The sequence below is a fragment of the Sarcophilus harrisii genome, chromosome X (assembly GCF_902635505.1).
Source record: "Sarcophilus harrisii chromosome X, mSarHar1.11, whole genome shotgun sequence".
In the NCBI taxonomy this organism is placed as follows: Eukaryota; Metazoa; Chordata; class Mammalia; order Dasyuromorphia; family Dasyuridae; genus Sarcophilus; species Sarcophilus harrisii.
The window spans coordinates 51,313,933-51,338,038 of NC_045432.1; the positions used below are offsets into that span (position 1 = coordinate 51,313,933).

Consider the following 24,106-nt stretch of genomic DNA (forward strand, 5'->3'; position numbering starts at 1 on the left):
GCACAGAAATGAAAGACTATGTACACAGAATAGAAGTGGGAAAGCGTGAGCAAGTTACTCGGGCCAAGAACTGGGAGGGGAATGATGGGAGACAAGGCTGGAAAGGTATCTTGGGAACCATGGAAGACTTTGCATGAGTTGATTATTTAATGTTTGCAAAGGACTCTGAAGAGAAAAACAGAGAGTTCCCCAAGTGTCTGACTTAGTATTGTTATTCTCCTCCAAGGACAAGGGGTAGGGATTCTCTGGGCCCTGCCAAGTTGTGATTTGGCTTTTGCAAGAACAGGCAATAAAACGAACATTCTAAACTAATCCAAACCACTTTACTGGTCCAAACACCTTTATTTTTGAAACGCTCATGGATTTGTACACTGCCAATGAAATGGCTGTCCATATGGCCCTCGGACCCAAAGAAAATTGCCCTAGCCTTTTATTTGTGTTTGTATTCATGGTAACTTCCAATGAATCCTGTCAATACCTATCTATCTATGTTGTAAGGTAGAGCCAATATATCATCTGTCTGTAGTTTAGTGGATAAATCGGGAGGAGCTTGGAGATTCAAAGAGGTTCACGACTTGTCAATGTTTGCCCAGCGACAGTCAAAATCAAAGTCTGAACTCCAGATCTCATTAACTCAAAGCCCATCACTTTATCCAAGATCCCACATCAGCCCTTCTCCCTCCTACAAAATGTCTGGTTTCATTCTGAGCTCGAAACTTGCAAAAATGAACCCCGGGTAGTTCCAAGAAATCACTCCCTGTAATTGAAATAGAAATGGTTTGATGGCAACTTGAACTGGATGTGTTGGGGGCCGTAGCCTAGGCACCCCCCTGAGGTTCGGGGCTTTCCCTTCTTCCAGCCCAACAAATCCAGTATAAATTTAGACTGCTTGGCTTGCAGCTCTCATCCACTTAAAAGTTCTTGGGAGGGAGTTACATAAACAAGCAGATACATGAGGGAATGCTTCATACCAATGGATATGATATGACAATGAAAGAAACCAACCTTTTTGAGACTGAAAGTTTAGTTAGATTCTTCGTTATGTGGGAGTTTGCACGAAAAAATCCAGTGAAAATTATGGGCTTCCTTGTCAATGTCTTGTCCAAGGGTATCTGTACTTTGATATGAGAAGGCATTTTCTTAAACCTTCTGGGAGGAATGTTTTCTATTTCAACATCATTCACCCAGATTATTATTTTTTAACTTGGAAGTCGGTTTTCCCTTTTTTTAAAAATATCATCCTCTCCCCAGAAGGAATCAGCATTTTGGACCTTGTTAATGCTATTGGGATACACGGGCTGCCTTAGAGGTGGCAAAGACCTTATTGCCAGGACCACTATTCCTGTTTTAAATGTGGAAGGGCCACAGCCTCCTTGGAGGAATTGGGCCTGGCTGAGCACAGGGGGCCTGAAATCCCCAGGCTTAAACCCCCCCCCATCTGTCTAGCTTTCTAAAATGGTTCACCTCTGCAGAAATCCATTTTTACGCATTTGTTTGTATACTTGCACTGGTTTGGGTTGGATTTGGTTTGGTTTAAAAAAAAAAACAATCAATGAGAGCCCATGAAATCCTTGAGAACAGGTACTTTTTCATTTTTGCCTGATAGTCCCAATGTCTTATACATAATAGGCACTTAATGAATGTTTATTGAATTGAATTGAATGACTGCCCGTCTCCTTCTCTCCCTCCCTCCCTCCCTCCTTCCCTCCCCCCTCTCCCCAGCTGTGTTTTGTAGATATTAAGAGATTGCTTCCCCCCCTCCCCCTAGAAACTAGGCCTGCACTATAAGCTAGAGGGTCACATTGCAAGAGTAGCTCATGGTATATTGCCTGTGGTCTGGAATAATCTTGCTAACTGCAAGTCCATTTTTGTCATTTGGTTTCTGCAGAACCTCTTAGGAATCACAAATCAACTGGAGAAGCTCTATCTGGGGTCATTATAATGACTCGCCGATAAATGTACAAGTTCTGCCGGAGGCTGTCCCGAGGCTGGCTGTTATGTGTCTGGGACGTTGTCACTACATCACACACTTCCTCGATTTCAGGATTGCCCTCTAAGCCTGTCTAATGGGATTCTCTGTTGCTGACCCTGGCTTACTCTGACCTACTTCCTTCTTCTGTCCCAGCAAGCTGTCAGCAGCTATCAGAGCACCAGAAGCCGAAATCACCGGGCACTGAGGGGGAAAAGCAAGGATGTCGCTGGTGAATGTAATTAGCTTTGTTTAACTGGCTTGTTTGCTTTGTAAATCCCTAAATTTGACAAAAAAATGATGTGAAGATAAAGTCAGTCATTAAAATCGTATGATTCAGAATCTTATGGAAAGTCAAGAGCTTTAAAATAAGCACACGAAAACATGTTGGAAAAACCAAATAGATTTTCAGTAAGAGAAATCAGAAATACTTATTCTGGAGACAAGACTTTCATTTGGCTCCAAATTGACATCCCTAGGTTTTTTTTTTCTTTTAACTCATTGAAAAAAAACTCGTTGTTGGGTTCTGTCTTCATATACAAGTACATACAAGTACACAAAATACCTAAAGAGGTTTTGAATTTCCAAACCTAACATTATTAATACACACAGACACGCACACATTTAAGGAGGACACTTTAAGTGTCCTCCATAGCTATTAGGTGAGAGTATTTCAAAATTCTTCTGACTTCTCCCTCTGTTCCATTATTATCTGTCACCTTCACAGCCTTTGTATCATCCTGATCTTTCACCTTAGCAACAAGAACTTGCCTTCCAGTCGCTTCAAACTAACTCCTCAAACTCTTCTCTCCCCCTCTTACCTCCTCAAGACTGTCCCACTCCATCAATCCGGTCTTCAAGCGTATGTTGCCATGTGGCTGTTGCTTCATTTCTGACATTTCAAAGCATCTTCGGGTCTCGCTCATTCTAACTCGACTCTCCCTTTCAGGCATATCTCACTCCTGCCCTCGATTTTAAGCTTCTTGTTCTAGATTCATTCTAGAGCTTTCTCTTAAAGCTGCTTTAGCTCCATCTTCCCCTTCCCCTCTAAGAACTTGTCATTTGTGCCATCTTGGATGAGGCAAAAGGTCATTTTAAAGTCTCAATGCTCCTCAGTCTTTAAAATCCTCGGTCCTGGTCTCTTTTTCCATTCCCTCCGGACCTGGGTTTTCACAGCAGTATCTTAGACTAATTTCTTAGACTTTTCTGCCTTCCCATTCATGTACAGGGTCACCTCCTTAGGAAAAACTTGACCAATCAAGTGAATGAGAAGATAGACAGATTGCTGGCAGGCAGGGCTTTGCTGGCCAGATTATTATTATTATTATTATTATTATTTTTGCCTAGTTGCGCAGCTCAGTAAGGGTGCTCAGAAAGATTTGGTTGACGATAGCAGTGAGTTTTTACAATAGCACATGTTGACAGCACAAATTCCTTCTGCACAGCTGAGCTCTAATACTTTGCTTGGCTTTAGCCTGAGTCTTGAGTATAAGCCCATAATCATTTGAGAGCTGGGCTAGATTTTAATGGCTAGCAGAGTCTCAGACACCGAAGGGAGAATCCTCTAACTTCCGGCGCCCACATGAAAGCCGGCCAAGATACGATCTGATAACACGATGGATTTCTTAAATAAATATGAAATGAATGTCCTGACTCTCCAGAGATTTTGCTAGCGTTTTAAAGGTAAAGATATATCAGGACATTCGAGTTCGGATATACCCAAGTTAGCTGGCTGAGGGGATCCCGCCACTGAACTGAGGCACAGAATGAGCAGATTGCCTTTTTTATGACACCCGTTCCAGGGGCTCGGAGCTACTTAACAGGGATAAATGGAAAGCGATAGAGGCCCAAAGAAAAAAATCCTAAGGGGCAAAGAGACATGGGCAGAATGAATGAAGCACGATGTTTGACTCAATGGGTGAATTCATGTCAAATTTGGCCCTAGGCGCTTTCTACGGGTATGCCCTCATTCCCAGTCATCTGGGTATATGACAGAAGGAAAACACTGGAGTCTGAGAGAATCTGTAGTTCCAAAATCGGTAGAGTGAGTCATAGGCTCGTGGAGCATCAGAGCCCCAAGGGGCCTTGGAGATCACATAGTCCCACCCCCTCATTTGATGACTCCAGAAAACCAGGGCCGGGAGTAAGGAGTAAGGCAAGGCCTCGTTCAAATTCACCCAGGTAGGAAGCGTTAGATTTGGGAGACAGACAGGTTTTCCAACAACTTCCCTGTGCTCTTCCAAGATGTCACACTATCTCCGTGAAGCACACAACCCTGATGTTGTTTTTTTCTTAGCTCAAGGAGGTTTAATCTTCAACCCCAGAAATATGTTTGTGTTTGATTGAAAATCTGAAGTTAAATATTTATCTTTCAAGAAATCTGAGCCAACAGTGCCATTGAAGGTGTGGAGGGAGTTCTGATCCTGATTGTGACATTTTTTTTTCTGCTTCGAAACGGTTTACCTGACAGTGTAGAAGAAGCCAGCCGAAGTAGACAGAGTAGAGATCCAGGAGTGATGATACACAGCAGTTCACATACATTTGAGAACATCTCAAGTTCACTTTGTTAACTGAAGCTTAGCTCAGCACAAGCAAACAGGAGCAGTGACCTGACACAGAACAGGCCTGAAGCAAGTCTTGGGCCACTTTTCTGAAACTAGCTCCCTCCTCCTCCTCCTTTATTGAAATATCAGGAGCCCCAGTGAGGCGTGCCTAATGACACATGCATTTCCAATGAGGCCCCAGCCTGTTTCTTTAGGACTCAGGGAAAAGAGACTGACTGGATTGGGGAAAGATGTCTGTCTTATTAGCATTTGGGGTTTATGGGCTGAGTATTTTTGAGCTGTGGGGTCAAGCGATTTGGTCTGACACTAATGGCGAGGGTTTATTAAGCCTTCTGTTTTTCTGTCTTCTTCCAGGATAGCCCAGAAATGCATAGCTGGTCGCTTGCTAAATAGGTTAACAGTATGTTGAAAGCGGGCCATGAGAATCCACATTCATAGTTTTGAATGCGGAAATTGGCGTCTGCTCCCAAACAGGATTGTCTAATAAAAATATTAGTGTTAGCTTTCCCTTCCATCTCCTTTTGGAGCCCAAAGCTCAGCGTCCTCGTTGCATTTGGGTTATGTTTGTCCCAACGTGGAGTCGAGGAGCTCTTTCTGAAACGACGTTCCTGTTTTTATGTCTGTTTGTACACTTTCATTGAATGAGTTCTCAAAGAAAATTTGCTGGACCCACTTCAGAAATGTGTAGCTATATCTGCCTGTTCTTTTCTCTTTCTAAAGCAGGGCCAGTCTAGCCAATTGGGAACGAAGAGGCAGACGGATACAAATGAAATTGTATCCTGCAAAAACCGTTGGTAGCAACCACACTGGCTTGATCTCCTTTATGGAATAACGTGGCAAATATTTGCATTTCTAAGACTTGAATGAATTTGTTCAGGCATAAAAGCAAGTTGCTAGAAAGGTCTAAAGGCCAGAAGACTACTGGTCTTGGAGTCAGGAAGACCTAAATTCAAATTTCATCTCTGAAACTAGTAGCTATGTGACCGAAGGGTAAGTCACGAATTTCTATGAGCCTCAGTTTCCTCGTCTGTGAAATGGGGAGAAGAGTACCCACATCACAGAGTCGTCCCGAGGATCAGATGAGATGATGTATATAAAGTGTCTCGTGAACCGCAAATGTGAGTTATTACTGTTTTTAAGTAGCATTTTCAGGATGTGTTTATGTTATTGTAAACCCGATGAGATCAGTGAAATGGATTTTAAAAGACAAAATTAACCCAGCAACGCTTTTTTCAGGGTTTGTTTTTTTTTAAACAAAGACCGTATTTTTGCTTTGGGCGTTCTACCTCCTCTGTCTTCTTATTAGTCCCCAAGTCAATGCTTCTGTCTGTTTTTCAAACCACACGTTAAAAAAAAACCAAATGACTTCATTGGGTAACTTTTCCTATTGATACAATCTTGTTTTGTTGGAAAGGTAGTGCGTAGGGCTGGGAGGCAAATATGGTACAAACCTCAAGATGTCCCTTATTCAGGTCACCCCGTAAGAAGAACTCTTCCTGCCTAGGAGGTAAAAGACCCAAACTTTTTTCTACCCTGCCACCCATTCCTTGTGTGACCTCAGACAAATTTTATTTAACAATCCTGGGGCCTGGTTTCTCCCTCTACACATATTAAATATGAAAAAGAAAATCCCAGATTTGGAGTCAAAAGTCAGATTCCGTTTCTGTAGCTTACCCAAGGAAGACACTTTTCTCCGAGTCTCAGTTTCCTTATCTACAACAGGAGGGAGTTGAACTAGATGACATCTTTCCAACTTGAAGTCCAGGGTTCTCTGTTTTCAGAGTTGTTATGAGGTGGGAGGGAGGGATGAAAGCACTTAAGTGCCATACCTAAGGGCCTTCCCTTAGATTAAGAGCTAAAGCTAACACTTCTTTAAATTGGTACTTAAGAATCCTAGTGGGTTATCTTTGGTGGCTCCCCCAGCGAGAGGGAATCTAAGATGGTCAGTCATACAGAGAGGTGGAAGGCACCTTATGACTGCAGTTGAACTCCATCATTTTACAGATGAGGAAACTGAGGCACAAGGAGGAGAAAGGGATTTGCTCAAAGGTTACACAGCTAGTAAGAATCAGAATTAAGATTTGAATCCAGATCCCGACTCCAAATCATTCATTCTTTTCACCTTTGGATTTTGGAAACAGTCCATAGGCTTTCAAGCATTCACTACCAGGAAGTCATCTTTTCTCATTAGGTTTGGTAGTAATCCCATTTGGGATTCTCTCCCAACAGTAAATATCCATTCTAAGAAAACCTTGAAGTTGTCAGAGACCTGGACTGTCAAAGCGGGGAAAGGTCATCTAGTTCCCACCCCCCTCGTTCTGTAGGTGAAAACACAGAAAGAGGAAGACACTTGCCCAAGGTCACACAGCTGGTGAGTGGCAGAAGTCAGAGCAGATCCCAGGTCTTGGACTACTCTGTACCATAAGCACTGGGTCCATCCTCTCCCTTGTCTTTCTGAATGCCAGTGTTGGTTGCTAATCATTTTTAACCATTTACCAAAGTTTGGGGTTCTCCTGTTGTGCATGGAGTTAGAGAGCTACTTGTACCTCCTGCAGAGGATGACAATTTGCTGAAATTCTCCACAAATCCAATTGCCTTCCCTATTCCAGCACTTCCAAGGAAGCCAGTATAGAAAGGGCCAGCAGGAAGAAATCACCTTCAAACCCCCCTTTTTTATATGTTTTCTGGAGCAATGTACGACACGTTCAAGTGAGGGTTCAGAAGGGGAAGGGTTGGAAGAGGTAAAATCCTTGGGTTTACTTCCATTTCACCAAGGTAAACGCAAATGGGAATTGGCTGATTTAGGAAGTAGGGAAGTCGAGGGGCCAGTTGAACAGGATTATCGATGGTTTTAAACAATTCTAACTCAACTTAGACACCCCTTTTCTCCAGGGCACTCCAAGTGTTTTTATATCCTTGCCAGCCCTAGAAAGGTGTGTTTGCTGACCTGTGGTGAGTGGTCTGAGACCCTTGGAGCCCAGCCAGACCGATCCTAACCAACCATCATTTTCTTGGTCTCTCGTTTCAGGTTTGTGATGCTCTTTTTCTAAATCTGCTAAAGCCTCAAAGTGTACAATTTGACTTAAGATTTTTAATTTGATCCATTAAATAGACAATCACTTTCGAACCTGTCATTCTACTTCTCATTACTTTTGAAAATCAGGAACGTTTCAAATTGTGTGACATTCTTTTATGTCAGAGGCAGGTTGCGTGCTGTTAAAGTCAATGAACATTTAAAAAAAAAAGGTTTTAAAATGGCCCACAGTGTAGACAGGATGAATCTAGTTTTGTCGTAAGGGCCTGTGTGACAAGCTTGATATTTTCTCTACTGCTGTCATCTCCTTTCTGGACGGTTGTCCTCTTTTGGCCTCCCAAAGTGGCAGAGAACATCACTCTCACTTCTCAGAAAGAGCAGCCATAAGCAGCTGTCCATTGCCCACTTAATGTTGAGTGAGTTTTCAGGAAGTGGCCAACTTGAAAAACACTTTGCTTTTGCCTGTAATGTTGATTTCTCCAAGTATTGGTTCCTTGAATCAGGATTCCGTCTTAAGAACAAGCCGCTTCAAACTGCCCAGAGCTTGCCCTGGCTTGGAAGCCCTGGCAGTCTTGAAGCTAAAAAGGACACAGGTGTGTAAGGTTTTAATCCGCTCACCCCAAAACAGGGATCTGGACGAAAAGGTCAAATGGAATAGCAGTTGGTGGGACACAAAAGGGGACAAACCAGGGCTGGGGGCAGCTCCATAGAAAGACTTGGTGAGTTGTTTATTGATTACACAGGTCACTGGTGAAAGGTCAACAGCTTCACGATGTCAGCAGTTAAAGAGAGAAAAAAGGCCTGGGGAGGTCACTTTGCAAAGCAAGGCAGTTACACTGAGGCAAGGAACTGGTCAACCCTCTATTCTCTCCCAAGGCTGAAAGCCCTTCCTATTTCTTTCCCTCAATGGAGTGTCATTTTTGGCCCTGGGTTAGATAAAGTGGCAACTACTACAGCTGATGCTTTTACCATTGACTTTGTAAATCTACAAATGATGTTCTGAGAAGCTGACATATCTCTTAGCAGGAGATTATAATTAGATGCCTTGTATCCCTTGCAAATGGTTCCCTTTGACACACGGAAATATTGAACAAAGCGTTACGAGTTCCTTAAGCGCTGAAATGTTCTCTGACGATAGAATTGGCCAGTTTCTCAGCCTTTTTATGCTTCATTTTGGAGTCCTGCGATATCTCATTCCGGGGAGTTTGCACGAGTCTCAGGTTTAATTGTGAATGTCCAGGGTTCCTTGTGGTCTTCAGGACAGGAATCGTGTCTAGACTTAGAGAATCACAGACTGTCAAAGCTATAAAAAGAATCTTTGAGAGAATATCTAGTCTAAGGGAATTAGTCTAATTCCCTTATTTTACACTTAGAGAAAAAGAGGCCCAAAGAATCATTTGTCCCAGGTCACACAGGGATTAAATGGCAGAATCTGCATTTGAGACCGTGTCCTTGTCATACTCCATGTTACCTTTTTTATTGCCCCTTATGAGAAAAGAGGTTTTTCTTCTCTCTAGCATCTGATAGCTGGTAGGTGCTCAGTAAATCTTGTCTAGTTGAATCAGATCACTGTAGAAGTGACTGCAGATCTGTTCCATTTTGCAACTATTTGTTGATCTCCTTGGAGAGTTATACACTTAATCTAATTCTACAGATGTTCCCATTTCTCAAATCATTTTCTGGGATTCTGCTTTGGGACCTGGCCTTTTTAGAGCCTCCTTCCATTCTTGTAGATCTCCCTAATAATGACAAATATTTTTCCTCATTGGAAATAACCAAGTCACTTGGAACCCAGCCTGGCGAATAAGGGAGGTGGCTGAGCTGGGAGATGATGAATTTTGATCAAAAACGATTTCATTGAACGCTCCCTGAGTAAGACCATTTGTCACGAAGAAGCCAGATCTCTGGGTTTCCTAGACACGCTCTCAAATGTGTCCAACTTTCTAGATCCTAAGCTTGAATGATGTTTGCTGCCATTACCTAGACCACTGTAAGCTGTATGTGAAATGCAGTTCTTTAGGAAGTATGTGCTCCTGTGTTTTCAGGCAGCCAGTGGTGCTCCTTGAAGGACCTTTGCAGACGACCAGGGACCCACATTGAAATTGCCGTTTGTCGGGGTTTCTCGCTCACATTTTCCGTCTCTAGAATTAATTAGTCATCGGTAGACCTGATGTGAAAATTAAATGGCTGCTTTCCTCTAAGGTTGTTTATTCCCTTGCTTAGGTGTGACTTAGGTATGTTGTTTTGTTTTCTGCGATGTAGAAAAAAAGGTTGTTGGCCAGGTAGGGAGAGTTGAGTTGGAAAAATATACCAGCTGCTAACTGAGGATAATTCTTAGCAAGAGTTCTTAGAATTCTTAACGCTAGACCCACCTCTGGTCACCATTTATATCAGTGACTGATAAAGGCCTATCAAATGTGTGGCTGACAACAAGCTAGAGAGAATAACTAGCAGATTAGATGGATTCAGGATCCCCAGAGTTCCTAATTGGCTAGAGCGCTAGGCTGAATCTACTTAGAATTTTGTGCCAAAAAAAAAAAAAAAAAAAAGCCTGAGGAGAGGAGTCTTGATTACTTGTGACTAGGCAGCCCCAAAACTAATAAATTTGAGGTTTTGTTACTAGAAAGTTGCATTCAGAACAATGGAGGTGGTAGTTCTGCTGTTCTCTGTCCTGCCAGAGCTGTGAGGGCCACATCTTAACAAGGAGTCGAATGATCTGGAGCTTGTCCAGAGGAGGTGACCAGGAAACCATGCCCTGTGAGGATTTGAAGTATGTTTTACTTGGAGAAAGAAGTGACTGTCAGGTGTGAGTAGGAGCAGACTTATCCTGGGTAACTCCAGGGGACAAAACTGGGATCAGCGTGGTTGAGGTGATGGAAAGTTGCAGGGGAGCAGGTTTCAGCTGAATATAAGGTAGGACTTCCAAATGGTCAGAGCCTTGCAACAATGGAATGGGCTGTTTTGCAATTTAGTGAAGCATTACTAGAAGAGTTTAAGCAAGGGTTGGACCAGAGGTGTCAAACCCGCCAGGCTGAACAGCCAGGAACCAAAATACTTGGGAGAGAAGTCTGAATCAGATTAAAATTAATTAGGTGGTATTTAAGAAAATACAGAAAAATTGAGTAGAACATTGATAATGTCAATATGTGATTTTCTAAATCAACCTGCAGTTTCAGGAATCCTCATGTACCTTTTCTATATGAGTTTAACACCACTAGGCTAGATAAGCACCTATCCAAGAGGTTTCCATGGGAATTCTTATATGTGGAATGGGTTGGCTGGATAAGTCATAAGGTTTCTTCCTACACTAGCAGTCTATCGTTTTCTTTTCTGGGTGAAGGAGAGGCAACCTGTGACCTTGGTACATCCCTAAAGATTTGCTAAGGTCTTCATCCCATGTGCATTGCTTCTTTTCTCTTGTTCCTTTCCTCTCTGTCTTTTGTCATGTCTTCCTTATCCCCTCCCATCGGGTCAGATCATGGGTCATTTATAGAATTATATAATATAATGAGAGGATATATATATATATATATATATATATATATATATTCCACTTCCAATCCCATGTTTCAGTCCAAATCCAAGTGATCAGTATTTATTAAATATGTACTCTTAATCAGGCATTGTGCTAGACTCTAGGAATATGAGAGACCAAATGAAAAATAGTCTTTCCCATCAAAGAGCTTCCATTCCACTGGGATGCCCACCTAAGAGCATACATGATCATTTCAGGAGGAAGAAGGATCAGAAAAGACTTTCTGTTGAAAGCTCATGAACTGAACTTTGAATAAAGCTAAGGATCGTAGGAGTTGGCGATGAGCAGGCAGTCTAAAGGCACGGAGGCAGAACACTTTAAGGCACCATAAGTAGACCTGTTTGGCTAGAATGCAGAGTGAAGGGGAGTCATTTGTAATCAAGCTAGAAAAGGAGCTTGGGGGCAGTTTGTGAAAGATTTTAAAGGCCAAGTTTTAGAAGTCTATATTTTCTGGAGGAATTAGGGCCCACTGAAGGACCTGGAGCATTTTTTACACCATAAAGAAGATGGATGAGAGAGGATTAGGTTTCTAGAAGAGATGCTATGGAGATAGAATTGACAAGATTTGACAACCGATTGGATATGGGGAAGGGAGGGGAGGGAGAGGAAACAATCAAACATAATTGATATTTTGGAGCCAAGTAACTGAAAGGATAGTGTACCCTTAAGAGAAAAAAGGGAAGTTCAGAGGAAGAGTTGGGTTTAGAGGTAGGAAAGGGGGAGGCGATGAGTTTCATCTTGCACATGTTGATTTTGAGTTGCCTATGGGATATCCAGATGGAAAGGCCCAACAGGGCGAGAGCTCAGGAGACAGATGAGGGTTGGATTTATAGATCTGGGGATTATCTTCTTCAGAGAGATGATGATTGAATATATGGAAGCTGATGAGATCACCAAGAAGAGAAGAGGAACCAGGACAGAGTCCTTGATCTGTGCCTCTTTTTAAAAAAATCTGTTCCTTCTACTGGCATAGATCCCAACCTCTCCACAAGTTAGGAAAAGGTCTTTTATAAACTGACGTGGCTAAAAAAAAATTAATTCCCTGGTGGCCAACCTTCTGCTGCTCTGTTTCATGTCAACTTATGTAAAGTGTTTGTGATCCCCTTTATAAACTATATTTCTTCTCTCAAGTGTGTGCTTATCTGGAGCTGGTTAGCACACGGGCTTAACAAAGGCAGGGTAGTGGAGGGTTTCCAGGATGAGCAGTAGTCAGAAAGTATCAGAAGTAAAGAGATCCTAGAGGCATAGCCCAACCCCCTCATTTTAAAGAAGGGGAAACTGAGGCCCAGAAGGAAAAGAGTTAGTTAAGGTCACATGATATATGGTGGAGCTGGGAGCCGGACCTAGATCTCCTGGCTCCTGACCCTTGTGTTCTTCCCATGACTCCATGTGCCCTTACCTGTTTTATTCTGTTCCGTGGCCAGAGGATGCACCAGGCAGTTCAGACTTGTGTCTCCCTAGGCCCAGAAAAAGGCCCGTTCAGGCCTAGTTCAGGAGAATAGTCCTCGGACTATTACAAAACAGTTTTCCTAATTTTAAAAAACCAAGAACAAATCTAATATTTTTCTCAGTGGAGTCATTTGCCTGTGTGAAGTATATACATATTTGCCTCCATTGAGGTCCTTATCCTAGTATTTGCTTCACAGCTTGGAAGAAACCTTTAAGAATCTAGAATAAAATGAGAGTTTTGATAGTATTTCAGTTTGAAACAACAAAAAAATGTTCAGGAAAATGGAAGTGGGTACATTTATCTTAGAGCCCAGAGGGGCCCTAGGAATATTCCAGCAGTGAGCCGTGGGGTAGAAAAGAGGCCTTGCTGGATGTTTCTGATCATAAACTTGAATGCAAATAATGTGGTTGGGGTTTTGGAGAAACAGGCGGTGGTTATCGTGTTAGTAAATGTCAACGGGCATTCACCATAATCTGTGGCCATTTATTGGGGCAGGGTGTTAAAAATGGAAAGGACTTTAGCAAGTCTAATCTAATCTCTCCATTTTATGGACGAGAAAATTGAGCCTTAGGGAGAGGAGAAGGATGGGAAAGAGAACTAGGTTTGATAGCAGAGAACCTAGGTTCAAAGCCCAGGTCTGCCACTCAGTACCCATGTGACATTGAACAAGTCCATTCCCCTCTCTGAGCTTCAGGTTTCAGGAAAATGAAAGGCAGTCGCAAAGGTCTTGTCCTCGCTCTAAACCTTACGATCCCATGACTTATCCAAGATGTCAGAGGTAGGGACAGAACTAGACCTTAAATACGGATCTCAGGCCTCCCCTTTCAGGATGATTATTTACAATATCACAACACTCTGAACTAGAGCAGGAAGGAAGGAAGCTCTTTTTCCCTAATATAGCGCGGCTGTCAGAATTACAAGAAGTGTATGTTGGTTAGGCTGATTTTCTCAGTATGAGTGAGAACAGGGATTCCAAGGGCAGGGTACAAAAAGGAATTCCCATTCAATAAATGCCTTTGGTCCTGGTCCTTTTAAGGCTAATGTGACATATTTCCACTCGCCTCCTTTAAAAATAGTCTGTGGCCCAGATTCTGAAACCAGCTTAGGGATCTTTACTGTACTTCAAAGGGCCACCAAAGTTATAAAAACAAGGGACGCCGAAAGCTTTTGACCGCATGGTCTCTCTCTCCTTGACTTTTGAGAGCCAAGGGCCACACATCACCCAAATCTCAAGAATTGGTTAGCAGCAGTTGCAGCAGACATAATAGCTGTTAGCCTGCTCTATTATGCCTCCAGAGGAGTGGCTTGCTTAATCTCTGAAATTAATAGAGCAAAGAGGAAGCTGCTTTTAAAGAGCAGTGGGTCTGTTTCCTTCCTGTTAATAGAATTGGAAGCCCAGGGCTCTGGGGTGATGTCATTTCGCATAACTAGAGGGCTTTTACTTATAAAATTCCAGGCCCAGTACATTTTCGGTAAATCACCTTTATTTTGGTGGCCCCGGGGGCCCCAGGGTGTGTATTATGGGTGTGGAGGGACTGTCCTGAAATCATGCTTCATTTTTTTCTGGTCACCCATTAGGACGCCACAAAAAACCCACTTAGTGTCTAGGCACTGGTTTGAAATGCTCTCTCTTTCCCTCCCCTCTGTCTCTGTCTCTGTCTCTGTCTCTGTCTCTATCCCAAACTCATAACTCACCGTGAACTAGATTCCTAGGAGAATTAAGAACAATACAGTGTAAGCTCCCTGAGGGCAAGGACTAGATATTTTTGCCTTTATATCACCAACATATAACACTCTGCCTTGTACACAATATTTAATTAATGTCTGAATTGAAAATGATCCTATGTATGAGCCCGTGAAGCACTATTTTCAAAGTGATGAATCCATTGTGGATTTTTTTGGGGGGGGAGGGGGATGTGTTGTTTTGTTTTGTTTTTTAATAGACCAGAATATCTCCATCTAGATTATTACTGTCTTTTTATTAAGACTGAACATGCTCTGAAATTTTCAGAGATGGTTTATATAAGAGCTACATAAAGAAATTGGTCTTGTTATTCTCTGTCTCTTGAATACATGGATGGATCTGTTACCTTACCAATGTAAGTGTTCCCTCCAACAATATAACCTCTCCGTGCTCTTTCATCCTTGATGAATCTTGTATCTTTGCTCTCAGAAATTTCTCACAGGTGGTCTACCCAATATGCTGGGGGCCATGCAGCTTTTAATTCTTGACGCGCAAATGGAACATGCAGGCCACCTGTCAATTTATCTGTGGCTCCCCTTAAACTGCCTACCTTCGTTTTTGGCCAAACATCTCTGGTGACATACTTTGTACTGCTTGTCTTCTGCAGTTCTTGCATGATAACACATCTATCAGGTGCTTCTCATTGCCTTTCGGGTGACAGTATTTTCAATGACGCATAAAGTTGTTTCATGATAACTCATGAAATTACTCGATGCCATGCTTTTAAAAAGGTAGTTCTCAGCTTGATCAGTCAACTTAGCTGGCACATGTGATTCCAAATGACTTTTGGCTATTACCAGAAAAAAATAGAATAAAATCTTGGGATGAAGGACTTCCGGGCTTAAAACAGTCCATTGACAAAGAAGCATCAATCCTGTGGTGATCTGTATCCTGCTTCTTAAAGCTTCTTAAACTGTGGGTCACAACCCCATATGGGGTCTCATGATTGAATATGGGGGTTATGAAATCAGGAGTTATTATCAGTAAATGTTTGATTTATATATCTATTTTATATACCTATATACCCAGAATCACATAAAAATGTCTCGAGCGAATGTGACTGGAAAAAGTTTAAGAATCTCCGTTCTGTGCCATGACAACCTCATTGAAATTGAGGTACAGCCTCCCAAGGGGATGACTTTAAAGGGAACTGTACCTATTTAGGTGTGGATAGCCTTTTTGATTTGTCAGCACACCAGAATAGTGCAGCGTGCTGCTGCTGCTGCTGCTGCTGCTGCTGCTGCTGCTACGTTTGGTGCACGGCCAAAACCATGGAGGAGGTGCCAGTTGGGCTTTCCTCAGTGTGGTCAAATTTTAGTTACCAGGCAGTTTGTTTTTGCCTTGGGAAAATGACCTGGTGCTAAAGAGGCATTTTACCACACAAGCCGAATAATGGAGATTCCCTTGCTCCTACTATTGACTAAGGAACCAAGATTGACAGCCCAATGGATGACTAGGCCATCAACTTGCCAAGAAAGCTACATTCTTCTCAAGTTATTACAGGGCAAAATATGAGAAGCACAGAGAGGGAAGCTTAGGAGGAGTTGCAGTCTCATTTTCATTAGGTTGTCTTCACTGTACTTTTGATATTTTGTTTTGCTTTCTGTTCCTCCTACCCTTGGTAATTTCCATGGATGATACCCACATTTTCCCCACCCCCAACTCCCCCCAACTCCCCACAGTGAAATCATGTGCATCTTGAAACATCATATATCCCTTGCTCTAAAGTTATCCATTTAGACTTATAATCACTTAATGTCGAGAAGCATTTATTAGGTCCCTTCTATGTGCTAGATGGTAGGGATCCAAGGACCAAAAAAAAAAAAAAAAAAAAAGAAAAGAAAAAAAAAAAAAGAAAAGAATAGAAAGCATCTCTGTTTTCAAGGTCCTTGTATTGGATTGGCAGTCTACCTTTAATTGAAAGAATACTGATAACCTTATTCTTTAATTTTTTTGGTTCTCAAAAATCACCATAAATCCCAAGTTTTGAAATGATAAAGATTATAGAAGGCAAAGGATACATCTTCCCAAGCCAGACCTGTGTTTTATATCTGTTGGTGCTATGGATCTGAATCTGAAACTGAATTTGATTTCTTGGGAACTTTGTGACCTTTAGCAAATCATTGCTTAGCATAGTTCAATCTGCTGGATGGTAAGCTCAATGAGGGTCCAGAAAGGGTCTTAACTCAACTTGATATTTTTTCAGCATAAGGCACTTAGTCTTGGTTCGTTTTAATTGAATCAGAAGATACTATATGTGAAAATTCTTTGAGAACTGGAAAATGCTGTCCAGAGATGCCATGCAGGAGGCATTTATCAGAGTAATTACAGAAATGATGCAAATGTCTTCTTTTCATTCATTTATATGCATGACTTTGGAAATGAGAGGGCATTTAGTTGTAGATTCATCCACAGTCAATGAAGTAACTCATCACTATGTGGATTCAATGTAGGGCTGGTTACTTTTATGCTCCCTTGTGATTTGAACACAAGGCAATACATTTTCCTCATAGGGGAGTTATTTCTGAATCTCTCCCCAATAATTTATTACTTAATGTTCTGGATAGTCTTTAAGTTATTCACATGCAAGATGGGGGAATTCCTGAGCCTGTTCTTAATAACATCATAACCGGTTCCTCAGACTTCTCAACTTAAAATGTAGGAATTCTTCTTTTTCCTTTCATGGTTGGTAGTTTTAATTTACTCATTGATTATAGTAGAATGGAAGATCTTTGAGAGAAGGGAATATCTTGTTTTGTATCTCTAGTACTTAGCACATTTTAGGTGCTTAATAAATGCTTATTTTGGGTATCCATTTTGCCTCTCATTTGCTTGGTTCTGCTTATTTCATTTTTTGTGAGTTCATATGTATTTTCCTATGTATTTCTGAATTCCTCGTTTCTCATCTTTTGAGGTGATATGATATTCCATTACAGTCAAGTCTAAGTCCTTACTACTTACCACTCTGATCAATGGACACCTACTTTGTTTCCAATTTTTTGCTAACATAAATAAGCACTACTATGAATATTTTGGCAAATAAGGGGCATTTTTATTTTTGTTTCTGAATTTTATGGGCTACATGCCTACCAGTGGAATCTCTGGATCAAAGAGTATGGCCATTTTAATCATTTGGGGGGGGGGAATTATAATTTGTTTTCCAGAATGCTTAAGGCAATCACAATTCCACTGACAGTGTATTGACTTTCCTACCTTTCCACAGTCCCTTGAACATTAACTCTTTATACTTTCTGTCATCTTTTGTCAATTTGTTGGATAAAACATCAGAGTCATTTTGATTTATATTTTTCTTTTTATTAGTGACTTGAAGAGCAAATTTTTTAATAGTTTGCATTTCTTTTGAGAACGGTGTGTTCATATCCTTTGGACGCTTATCAGGAAATTGTTTCTGGTCTTATATTTTTTTATAATGCTCTATATATCTTGTATATCAAATCTTTATGAAAACATTTTTCATAATGGACAATGCCCTTTCTTATCGTAGCTGCATTGATTTTGCTCATGCAAAATCTTTTCAGTTTCATGTCAATAAATTCCCCCCCTTGTAGTTGGTTTGAGGATTTTCCCCCTAAATGGAGATTAAAATCCATCTATTTTTTCCAATTTATTTTGTATGCTGCGACCTTTTATATTTGAATGGAGTTATCTGTTTGGTACTTATTATATGGTATGTGACATAAGATGCTAGTATAAACCTTTCCTTTTGCTATCTGCTTTGTAGTTTTTAATGTCAGTTTCTGTTGAAGAAAGTATCCTCTAAGTAGTTTATATTCTCAAGTTTGGTGTGGCCCAACCATGGATAGTGGATATTTTTCTAGTTATTTATCTTCCTTTATTTCTTTGAAGAGTAGTTCATAATTGTACTTATATAAATCATGGTTGTGTCTTGGCAAATGGACTCTCAGATATACTTTGCAGTTATTTTAAAGGACATTTTGCTATCATTTCCTCCTGGTTTTGTTCTTGTTATGTAGAAGTATTGATGATGTTGTGGATTGATTTATTTCCTGCTACTTTACTAAAGGTATTAGCTCAGTCTCTTAACTGTTACTCAAAATAAGTAATAATTTTATCTCTTCTTTTCTGGTTTTTATACTTTTTATGTGACTAAATCTTGAAGGTTTTTCAGAATTGAGCACAAGTTCTATTTAGAAGGCTCTTACTCAAACTGGAATGATTTTGATTATTGGTCCAACAAGGGACTGTGAATCTGTTGTCTGAGGATTAGCCTAACTAAATTTAGAAAGGTTCATTTATCATTTGAAGGTTAATTACCAGAGTTTTTTCTTTCTTTTTGGCCACAAAATCTCATGAAGACAACTTACTTCTATTTATTAAGGCATTGGGAGAAGAGGTAATCCTAGACCCTCCATCAGTGGAGTCAGTGACCACAAATGAAATTATGAGATCATACATTTTATAAAGTATATATGTCATCTTCCCAAATAGAGTATAAATTCTCAGAGAAGAGAGATCATCTTTTAATCTTCTTTGTATACCCCACAACGGCTAGCACATGACCTCATCTTGCCCCACCCATGATGGCCATTTGGTAAATGTTGCTTTGATATCCAAATAGTTCTAGTCAGAAGCAGAACATGTTGTTCCAAAGTCCTTTAAATTCATTCAGATTTGTTCTTCAACCAATCTGAATGGAAGCATGAGAGTAAAAGAACATAGTCAGTTTTGGATCCTGCATTTCCTTGTACATATTAGAAAGATTTTCCATGCTTCTGGAAGCTTTATTCCAAACTACATCTTCTATAAAAAAAAAAAAAAAAGGAAGATGGCACAATACAATTTGTATACTATCTATATTTGCTCACCTATAATCTCCTCTTAAAGGCTTGGTGTTTGCATTGGCTTTTAATGTTGCTGTAGCTCTGCTCTGACTTTTGTCAGATCATCTTCACTTTAACTTCTACCTCTACCTGTACCTGTCCCTCTTTCCTTGTACTTCTTAAAGTTTACACATAGTCAAGTGTATTGAGACTTTTCTGAAATTTTCTAACTGATGCTATTGAACCAAAAGGGCTTTTCATGAGTGGTTATTAATATTATGACCAGATGGTTTTTAAAACACACTGGTTCATCTACCTAGGGAGTCTAGTTACTTGGGTGACTTTCTCTGTATGTCTGTGTTTGTGTTTGCCAAGGTGATATTTATCCCTAGGGCGAGATTCATGGATGCCACTTCACTTTAAGCCACCTAAGGACTTAGGTATAGGAAGCACCAAAGAGCTGGGTAATGATGATTCCATGATATGGTTCAGCAACGACTGTGTATGTTTGACGGCATTTTTCTGATGGCTATTGTCTCGGGCATGCCTAGGTCAGAGGTCATGAGACCATCCTTGGCCATCGAGGGCCTTATCTAAAGACAGTGAAGAAAATGTATATTGTTACAAGCTTTGGGGGAAGAGGGGTTTACCCCACAGTCCCAGTAAACTGGGACTGGTAATTAGTCTGCAGGTATGTAGAAGAAATACGTGTCCTTGGAGCTCCGGTGTGAATGCAAAAGAAGCCTTCTTACCTACTGAGAAAGCCTTAATATAGTAGATGGTCAAACTACTGTGAGGAGTACTGTATTTATGATGCAATTATGAACTTTCTGGGTCAAGTGCCTGCAGATCGTGTGCATGTTTCTATTTTGGGTGCTCTCCTGCAATGCACACAGCTGTTCTCAGGCTTTTCCACGACAGTAGGATCCTGTTAGGATTAGAAAAATCTAACTGGGACACAATGGCCAAGAAGAGACCAAATCTTAGGACCTCCATTTTTGGTGATGATTTCCCCATCACCTGAGGGCTAGACATTGCCTCTCCGTGCCAAATTTCCTTAACATCAGTAGCAATAGTCATGGGCTCACAGATTTAAAGCTCAGAGGGCTCTCAGAAGTGATTTTAGCCCAGCTTCTTCATTTTACAGATAAGGAAACTGAGAAGCAGAGAGGGGAGTGGCTTGCCTTGAGTCATATAGGGAACTGAGTCAGGATTCGAACCCAGTCCTCTGACTCCACAACTGATGTTCTTTTGTATTGCATGATATTACTGCTATACAGATTCTAAAAGGGGGCTCCTCGGCACCAAACTGCCCTAATGACTTAAGGGTATCTTGATGTCAAGAACTTCTCAAGGGAGAAATCAAAACCTTGAAATCAAATGAAAAATCAAAGAAAAGGTAGTGGTATCTGAGGAGAGCAACCAAGAGCTTTCCCTAAGGATAGAGAAGGAGGGTGTCACTTAGGACGCAGAACTTTGGATTTGGAGTCACATGTGAGTTCTTCCATTCGACTTCACTGATGATCTTGGGCCAGTATATTCCCTGTTCTGAGTCTTTCTTTCCTTCTTCACAGGATGAGAGAGAGAGAGTAGAAAGAGAAAGAAACAGACTCAGAAAAAGAGAGAGAGAGAAACAAAGAGAGACAGAGGGGAAAGGGAGAGACAGAGAGGAAGAGGAGGGGGGGAGAAGAGACAGAGGCAGAGAGAGGGGTGTGTGCTTGTGTGTGTGTGTTCTACATAAGTGTTAAAAGATCTTTCCAGCTCTAAATCCTGCGATTGCTGCGCTAACTACCCTTGCCTTGTTGGACTTGAATATCCCAACGATTTTGTAGACGGTGAAAATGAGGCCGCCCCCTCCCTGAGCTCAGGCTGATCAGCTCCATCCTGAGCCTTCTCGTTTTTCAGATTCTTCACTGTCAGGGTCGCGAGTGGACGTCAGTTCCACAGACAGACATTTGTTGACCACACACTGCCTGGAGTGATGAGTTTCTAGAACCAGAAGAAAGTATTTGTCCCAAAAGTTTGTGCTTTGGAATCTCATTCCAACAGTCTCTCTCTCTCTCTCTCTCTCTCTCTCTCTCTCTCTGTGTGTGTGTGTGTGTGTGTGTGTGTGTGTAGAGAGAGGTGTTTTTTTTTTTTTCACTTTAACGGGCCATTAAAGCAAATGACCAAAACACCCAAAGTCTGAGCTAAGGCCACAAATGTGGCTGGACTGTTTGGTCTTAATTCCTGCACACCCTTGGGAGCTCATCCCCTCAGCCACCCCAACCTGCTTCTTTGCTTTCCTTCTTCCCAGCTCCCAGCAGGTGTCTGGGTCATGATGTCCTAATTCTGTTCTCAGGCAGTTCTGTAAACTGTGGATGGTAACGGAACCCAGTACAGACAAGCCACTCTCAACACCATGACCTTGAATGAGGGCCTCAGGTAAAGCGCGTTTGCCACCCAAGGCTCCCATTTAGCTTATGGCAGCCCAGCTCCTAAAATCTAGTTCAGCCCGGGAACGAGGAGTTGCTCCTTGCCCGGTGCTAGAAATAGGGAGGATGTAAGGCTTGTTGACAGAGGCAGCCTGCCGGTGAGAGAAGAGGGCTCTGGACTCAGGAGTGGGAATATCTGGGTTCCTTTGCCATTCCGCTCTTTTTGCCGGTCCCCTAAAAGGCAGGGATCGGACTCGCTGGTTTCTAAGGTCCCTTGTAGTTCCAGCATTCCTTGCTTGTGTGGCGGCTGGTGTGTGGGAGGGAGTAGACAGGACTCCACTTCAGATGTGGGTTAGGCCTCCAAGGAAACTTCCTCCTCTGGGAGCCTCTGGTTCCCTCCTCCTCCCACCATACTATGCAAATGATTTCACAGCAGCACAGAAGAGCTTTCTGCAGTAAATAATTCCCATGTCTGTCCTAGGTCACTAACCCATCAGACACCATGTGCATCTCATCCCGTCACCCGGGTCGCCCCCGGCTGACACACGTCAAGGGATGACGAGAGCACACTTTCCTAATGGTGTTCTGAGATTAGTGAGCTTCCTTCCACAGGTAAGAGGTGCGGGCATTAGTGTCCCCGTTTTCCCCAAGGAGAGGCCGTGGCTTCCAAGAGAAGGGAGGCGGTCGCCCAGCGTCGCCCAGCAGAGAGACGAATCCAGGTCTCTCCCAACCCCAGTGATTTATTCATCATGCCCCACAGTTTCTTGGCTCCCATCCCTGAGCTAGAGCAGTAGAGTAGTAAGCAGAGGGGTGGGGGGAGGGAGGACAGCAGGCTTGGGGATGACCTAAGCAAGGTCTGAAAACTGGGCCCAGCCCACCACACAATAAACATACAACTTGCTTGTTGCAAAAGAAATCCCCTTCGGCTATGGGCAGCAGAGCTAGGCTGCCATTAAAACATGTCATTTCCATGAAATCTGACTTGCAAGTATCCATCTTTACAACTCCCCACTTTGGGGCAGCCTGGGCGGCTGCCTATGTTACCACCCATGGAGTGAGCTTCGGGAGGAAGGAGAGTCCCCCCCGTTTTCTAGGAGAAGGGAGTAGATTGGGGGAATTTGGGCACAGATGGCAAAATGACTGGCCCAAGAACTCTCAGCAGGGTTCCTGCAAAGGCAGGCTAAGGATGCTGCGTAAGCTTCTGAATCTTAGGCCAAGAGAGCGTTCCTTTGAGCCAGCTGCCTCTCAGACTGTACAAGTGAAAGCTATAGGGGCAAGGCAGAAGTTAAAAAAAAAAACTAATTTAGAAAGTTATTTCCTTTTGTTTTCAAGGGAAAGCAGAATTTACATGGTTTCATTTTTATGTAGCCACAGCAGTAAGTACTCTTGCCTTGACTTTTTAAAAACATTTTAAACCACTTTCATTCCTAGCTACGAATGGTGTAGCTGCTTTAAAATTCTATTTCTTTTGGTCTATCCCCTGCTCCCAAACCCCCTCCCCCCCAAAAAAAAACTTCTTGGGAGAAGGGCTATCTGTCAGGAGAGTCACAAATTCTCTCCGGTGGAGAGGTGGCAGCCCTATCCACACACCTGACTCAGAAGAAAAGGGCTCCATTTCATTAGATCAAGTAGGACAGGTCAAGTCCTCAGCCTGGTTTTCTGTCTGAATTTGGCCACTAAGTCCTACGGCTCAGTCTCCATGCCCCACGGCATCTCCAAATTCAAAGTAGGGATTTGGTGGTTTCTCTTTGGCCTGTTTACTAGACAGGTGTTGGCACCTAAGGGGTCCTTTTTCCTCTTTGGCTAGCCTCGGTTTCCTTATTTATAAAATGGTGGTGGTAGAGGTGACTAGCTGAATGGAAGGGCAGACACAAAAGAATACTGGGCTTGGAGGCAGAGATCAGAGGGCAAATTTTAGCTCTGCCACTAACTACCTGTATGATCTGAAGGAAGTCATTTAACTTTTCTTGGCCTTGATTGTCTCATCTATAAAACTAGGAGTTTGGACTCAATCATCTCCAAGGCCCCTTCTGGTATGAAATTTATGATTCTGTGCTCACTAAAGTCCCTGAAATCCTGTGATTTAAAGAGATGCTGTGGACCACGGTCCAGCTCTGTCTGACACTGCTTCCAAGACCGTAGCCATGATTGGATTGTTTGTGCCATGCCCCAAGATTGTTGTGTTTCACTCTCTTTTTGTAAGCCTGCAGGTGGGTTCTTGGGCTGGCTTTTCTTCAGCAAGGGTCCTTCCGAGGGAGAGCCTGAAGTCATCTCCTGTGGAAGTGAACTCAGCTCTCGGTGCTGTGGCACAGCATTCAGCCTGGAAACTAAGCTCTATCTACCTATTTACCTCAAAAGATATTTACTGTGGCCTTGTTGGTGCCAAAGCAAATGACAGAAATTACAGGGCCTCCCTTCTCCCATTTTTAGCATCCCTCAGGACTCGGGCAAGAAGAGTCGAAAATGCTGTTGTTGCTGTGTTTGCCCATCAAGGAAGCATGTACTGTTCATTCTACATTTAGAACACTGACCTTGGACCGATCTGCATAAGCTACCTCCATGGAGCTATCTGCCAAACAAATGAATCCGATTTC

The 24,106-nt window shown here is 42.2% G+C and overlaps 1 protein-coding gene across 2 annotated transcripts in view; it reads left to right on the forward strand.

The window, feature by feature from the left end:
* The first annotated feature begins 1,753 nt into the window (after positions 1-1,753).
* Positions 1,754-24,106, forward strand: part of MAMLD1 (mastermind like domain containing 1) — a 54,872-nt gene continuing 32,519 nt past the window's right edge. The window contains exon 1 of one of the 2 annotated variants that reach the window (XM_031944784.1): positions 1,754-2,201. In XM_031944784.1, coding sequence (XP_031800644.1) covers positions 2,193-2,201 — 9 coding nt within the window. In that variant the 5' untranslated portion in view covers positions 1,754-2,192. Of the gene's footprint in view, positions 2,208-24,106 lie in introns of both variants that reach the window. The other variant, XM_031944783.1, reaches the window with a different exon arrangement.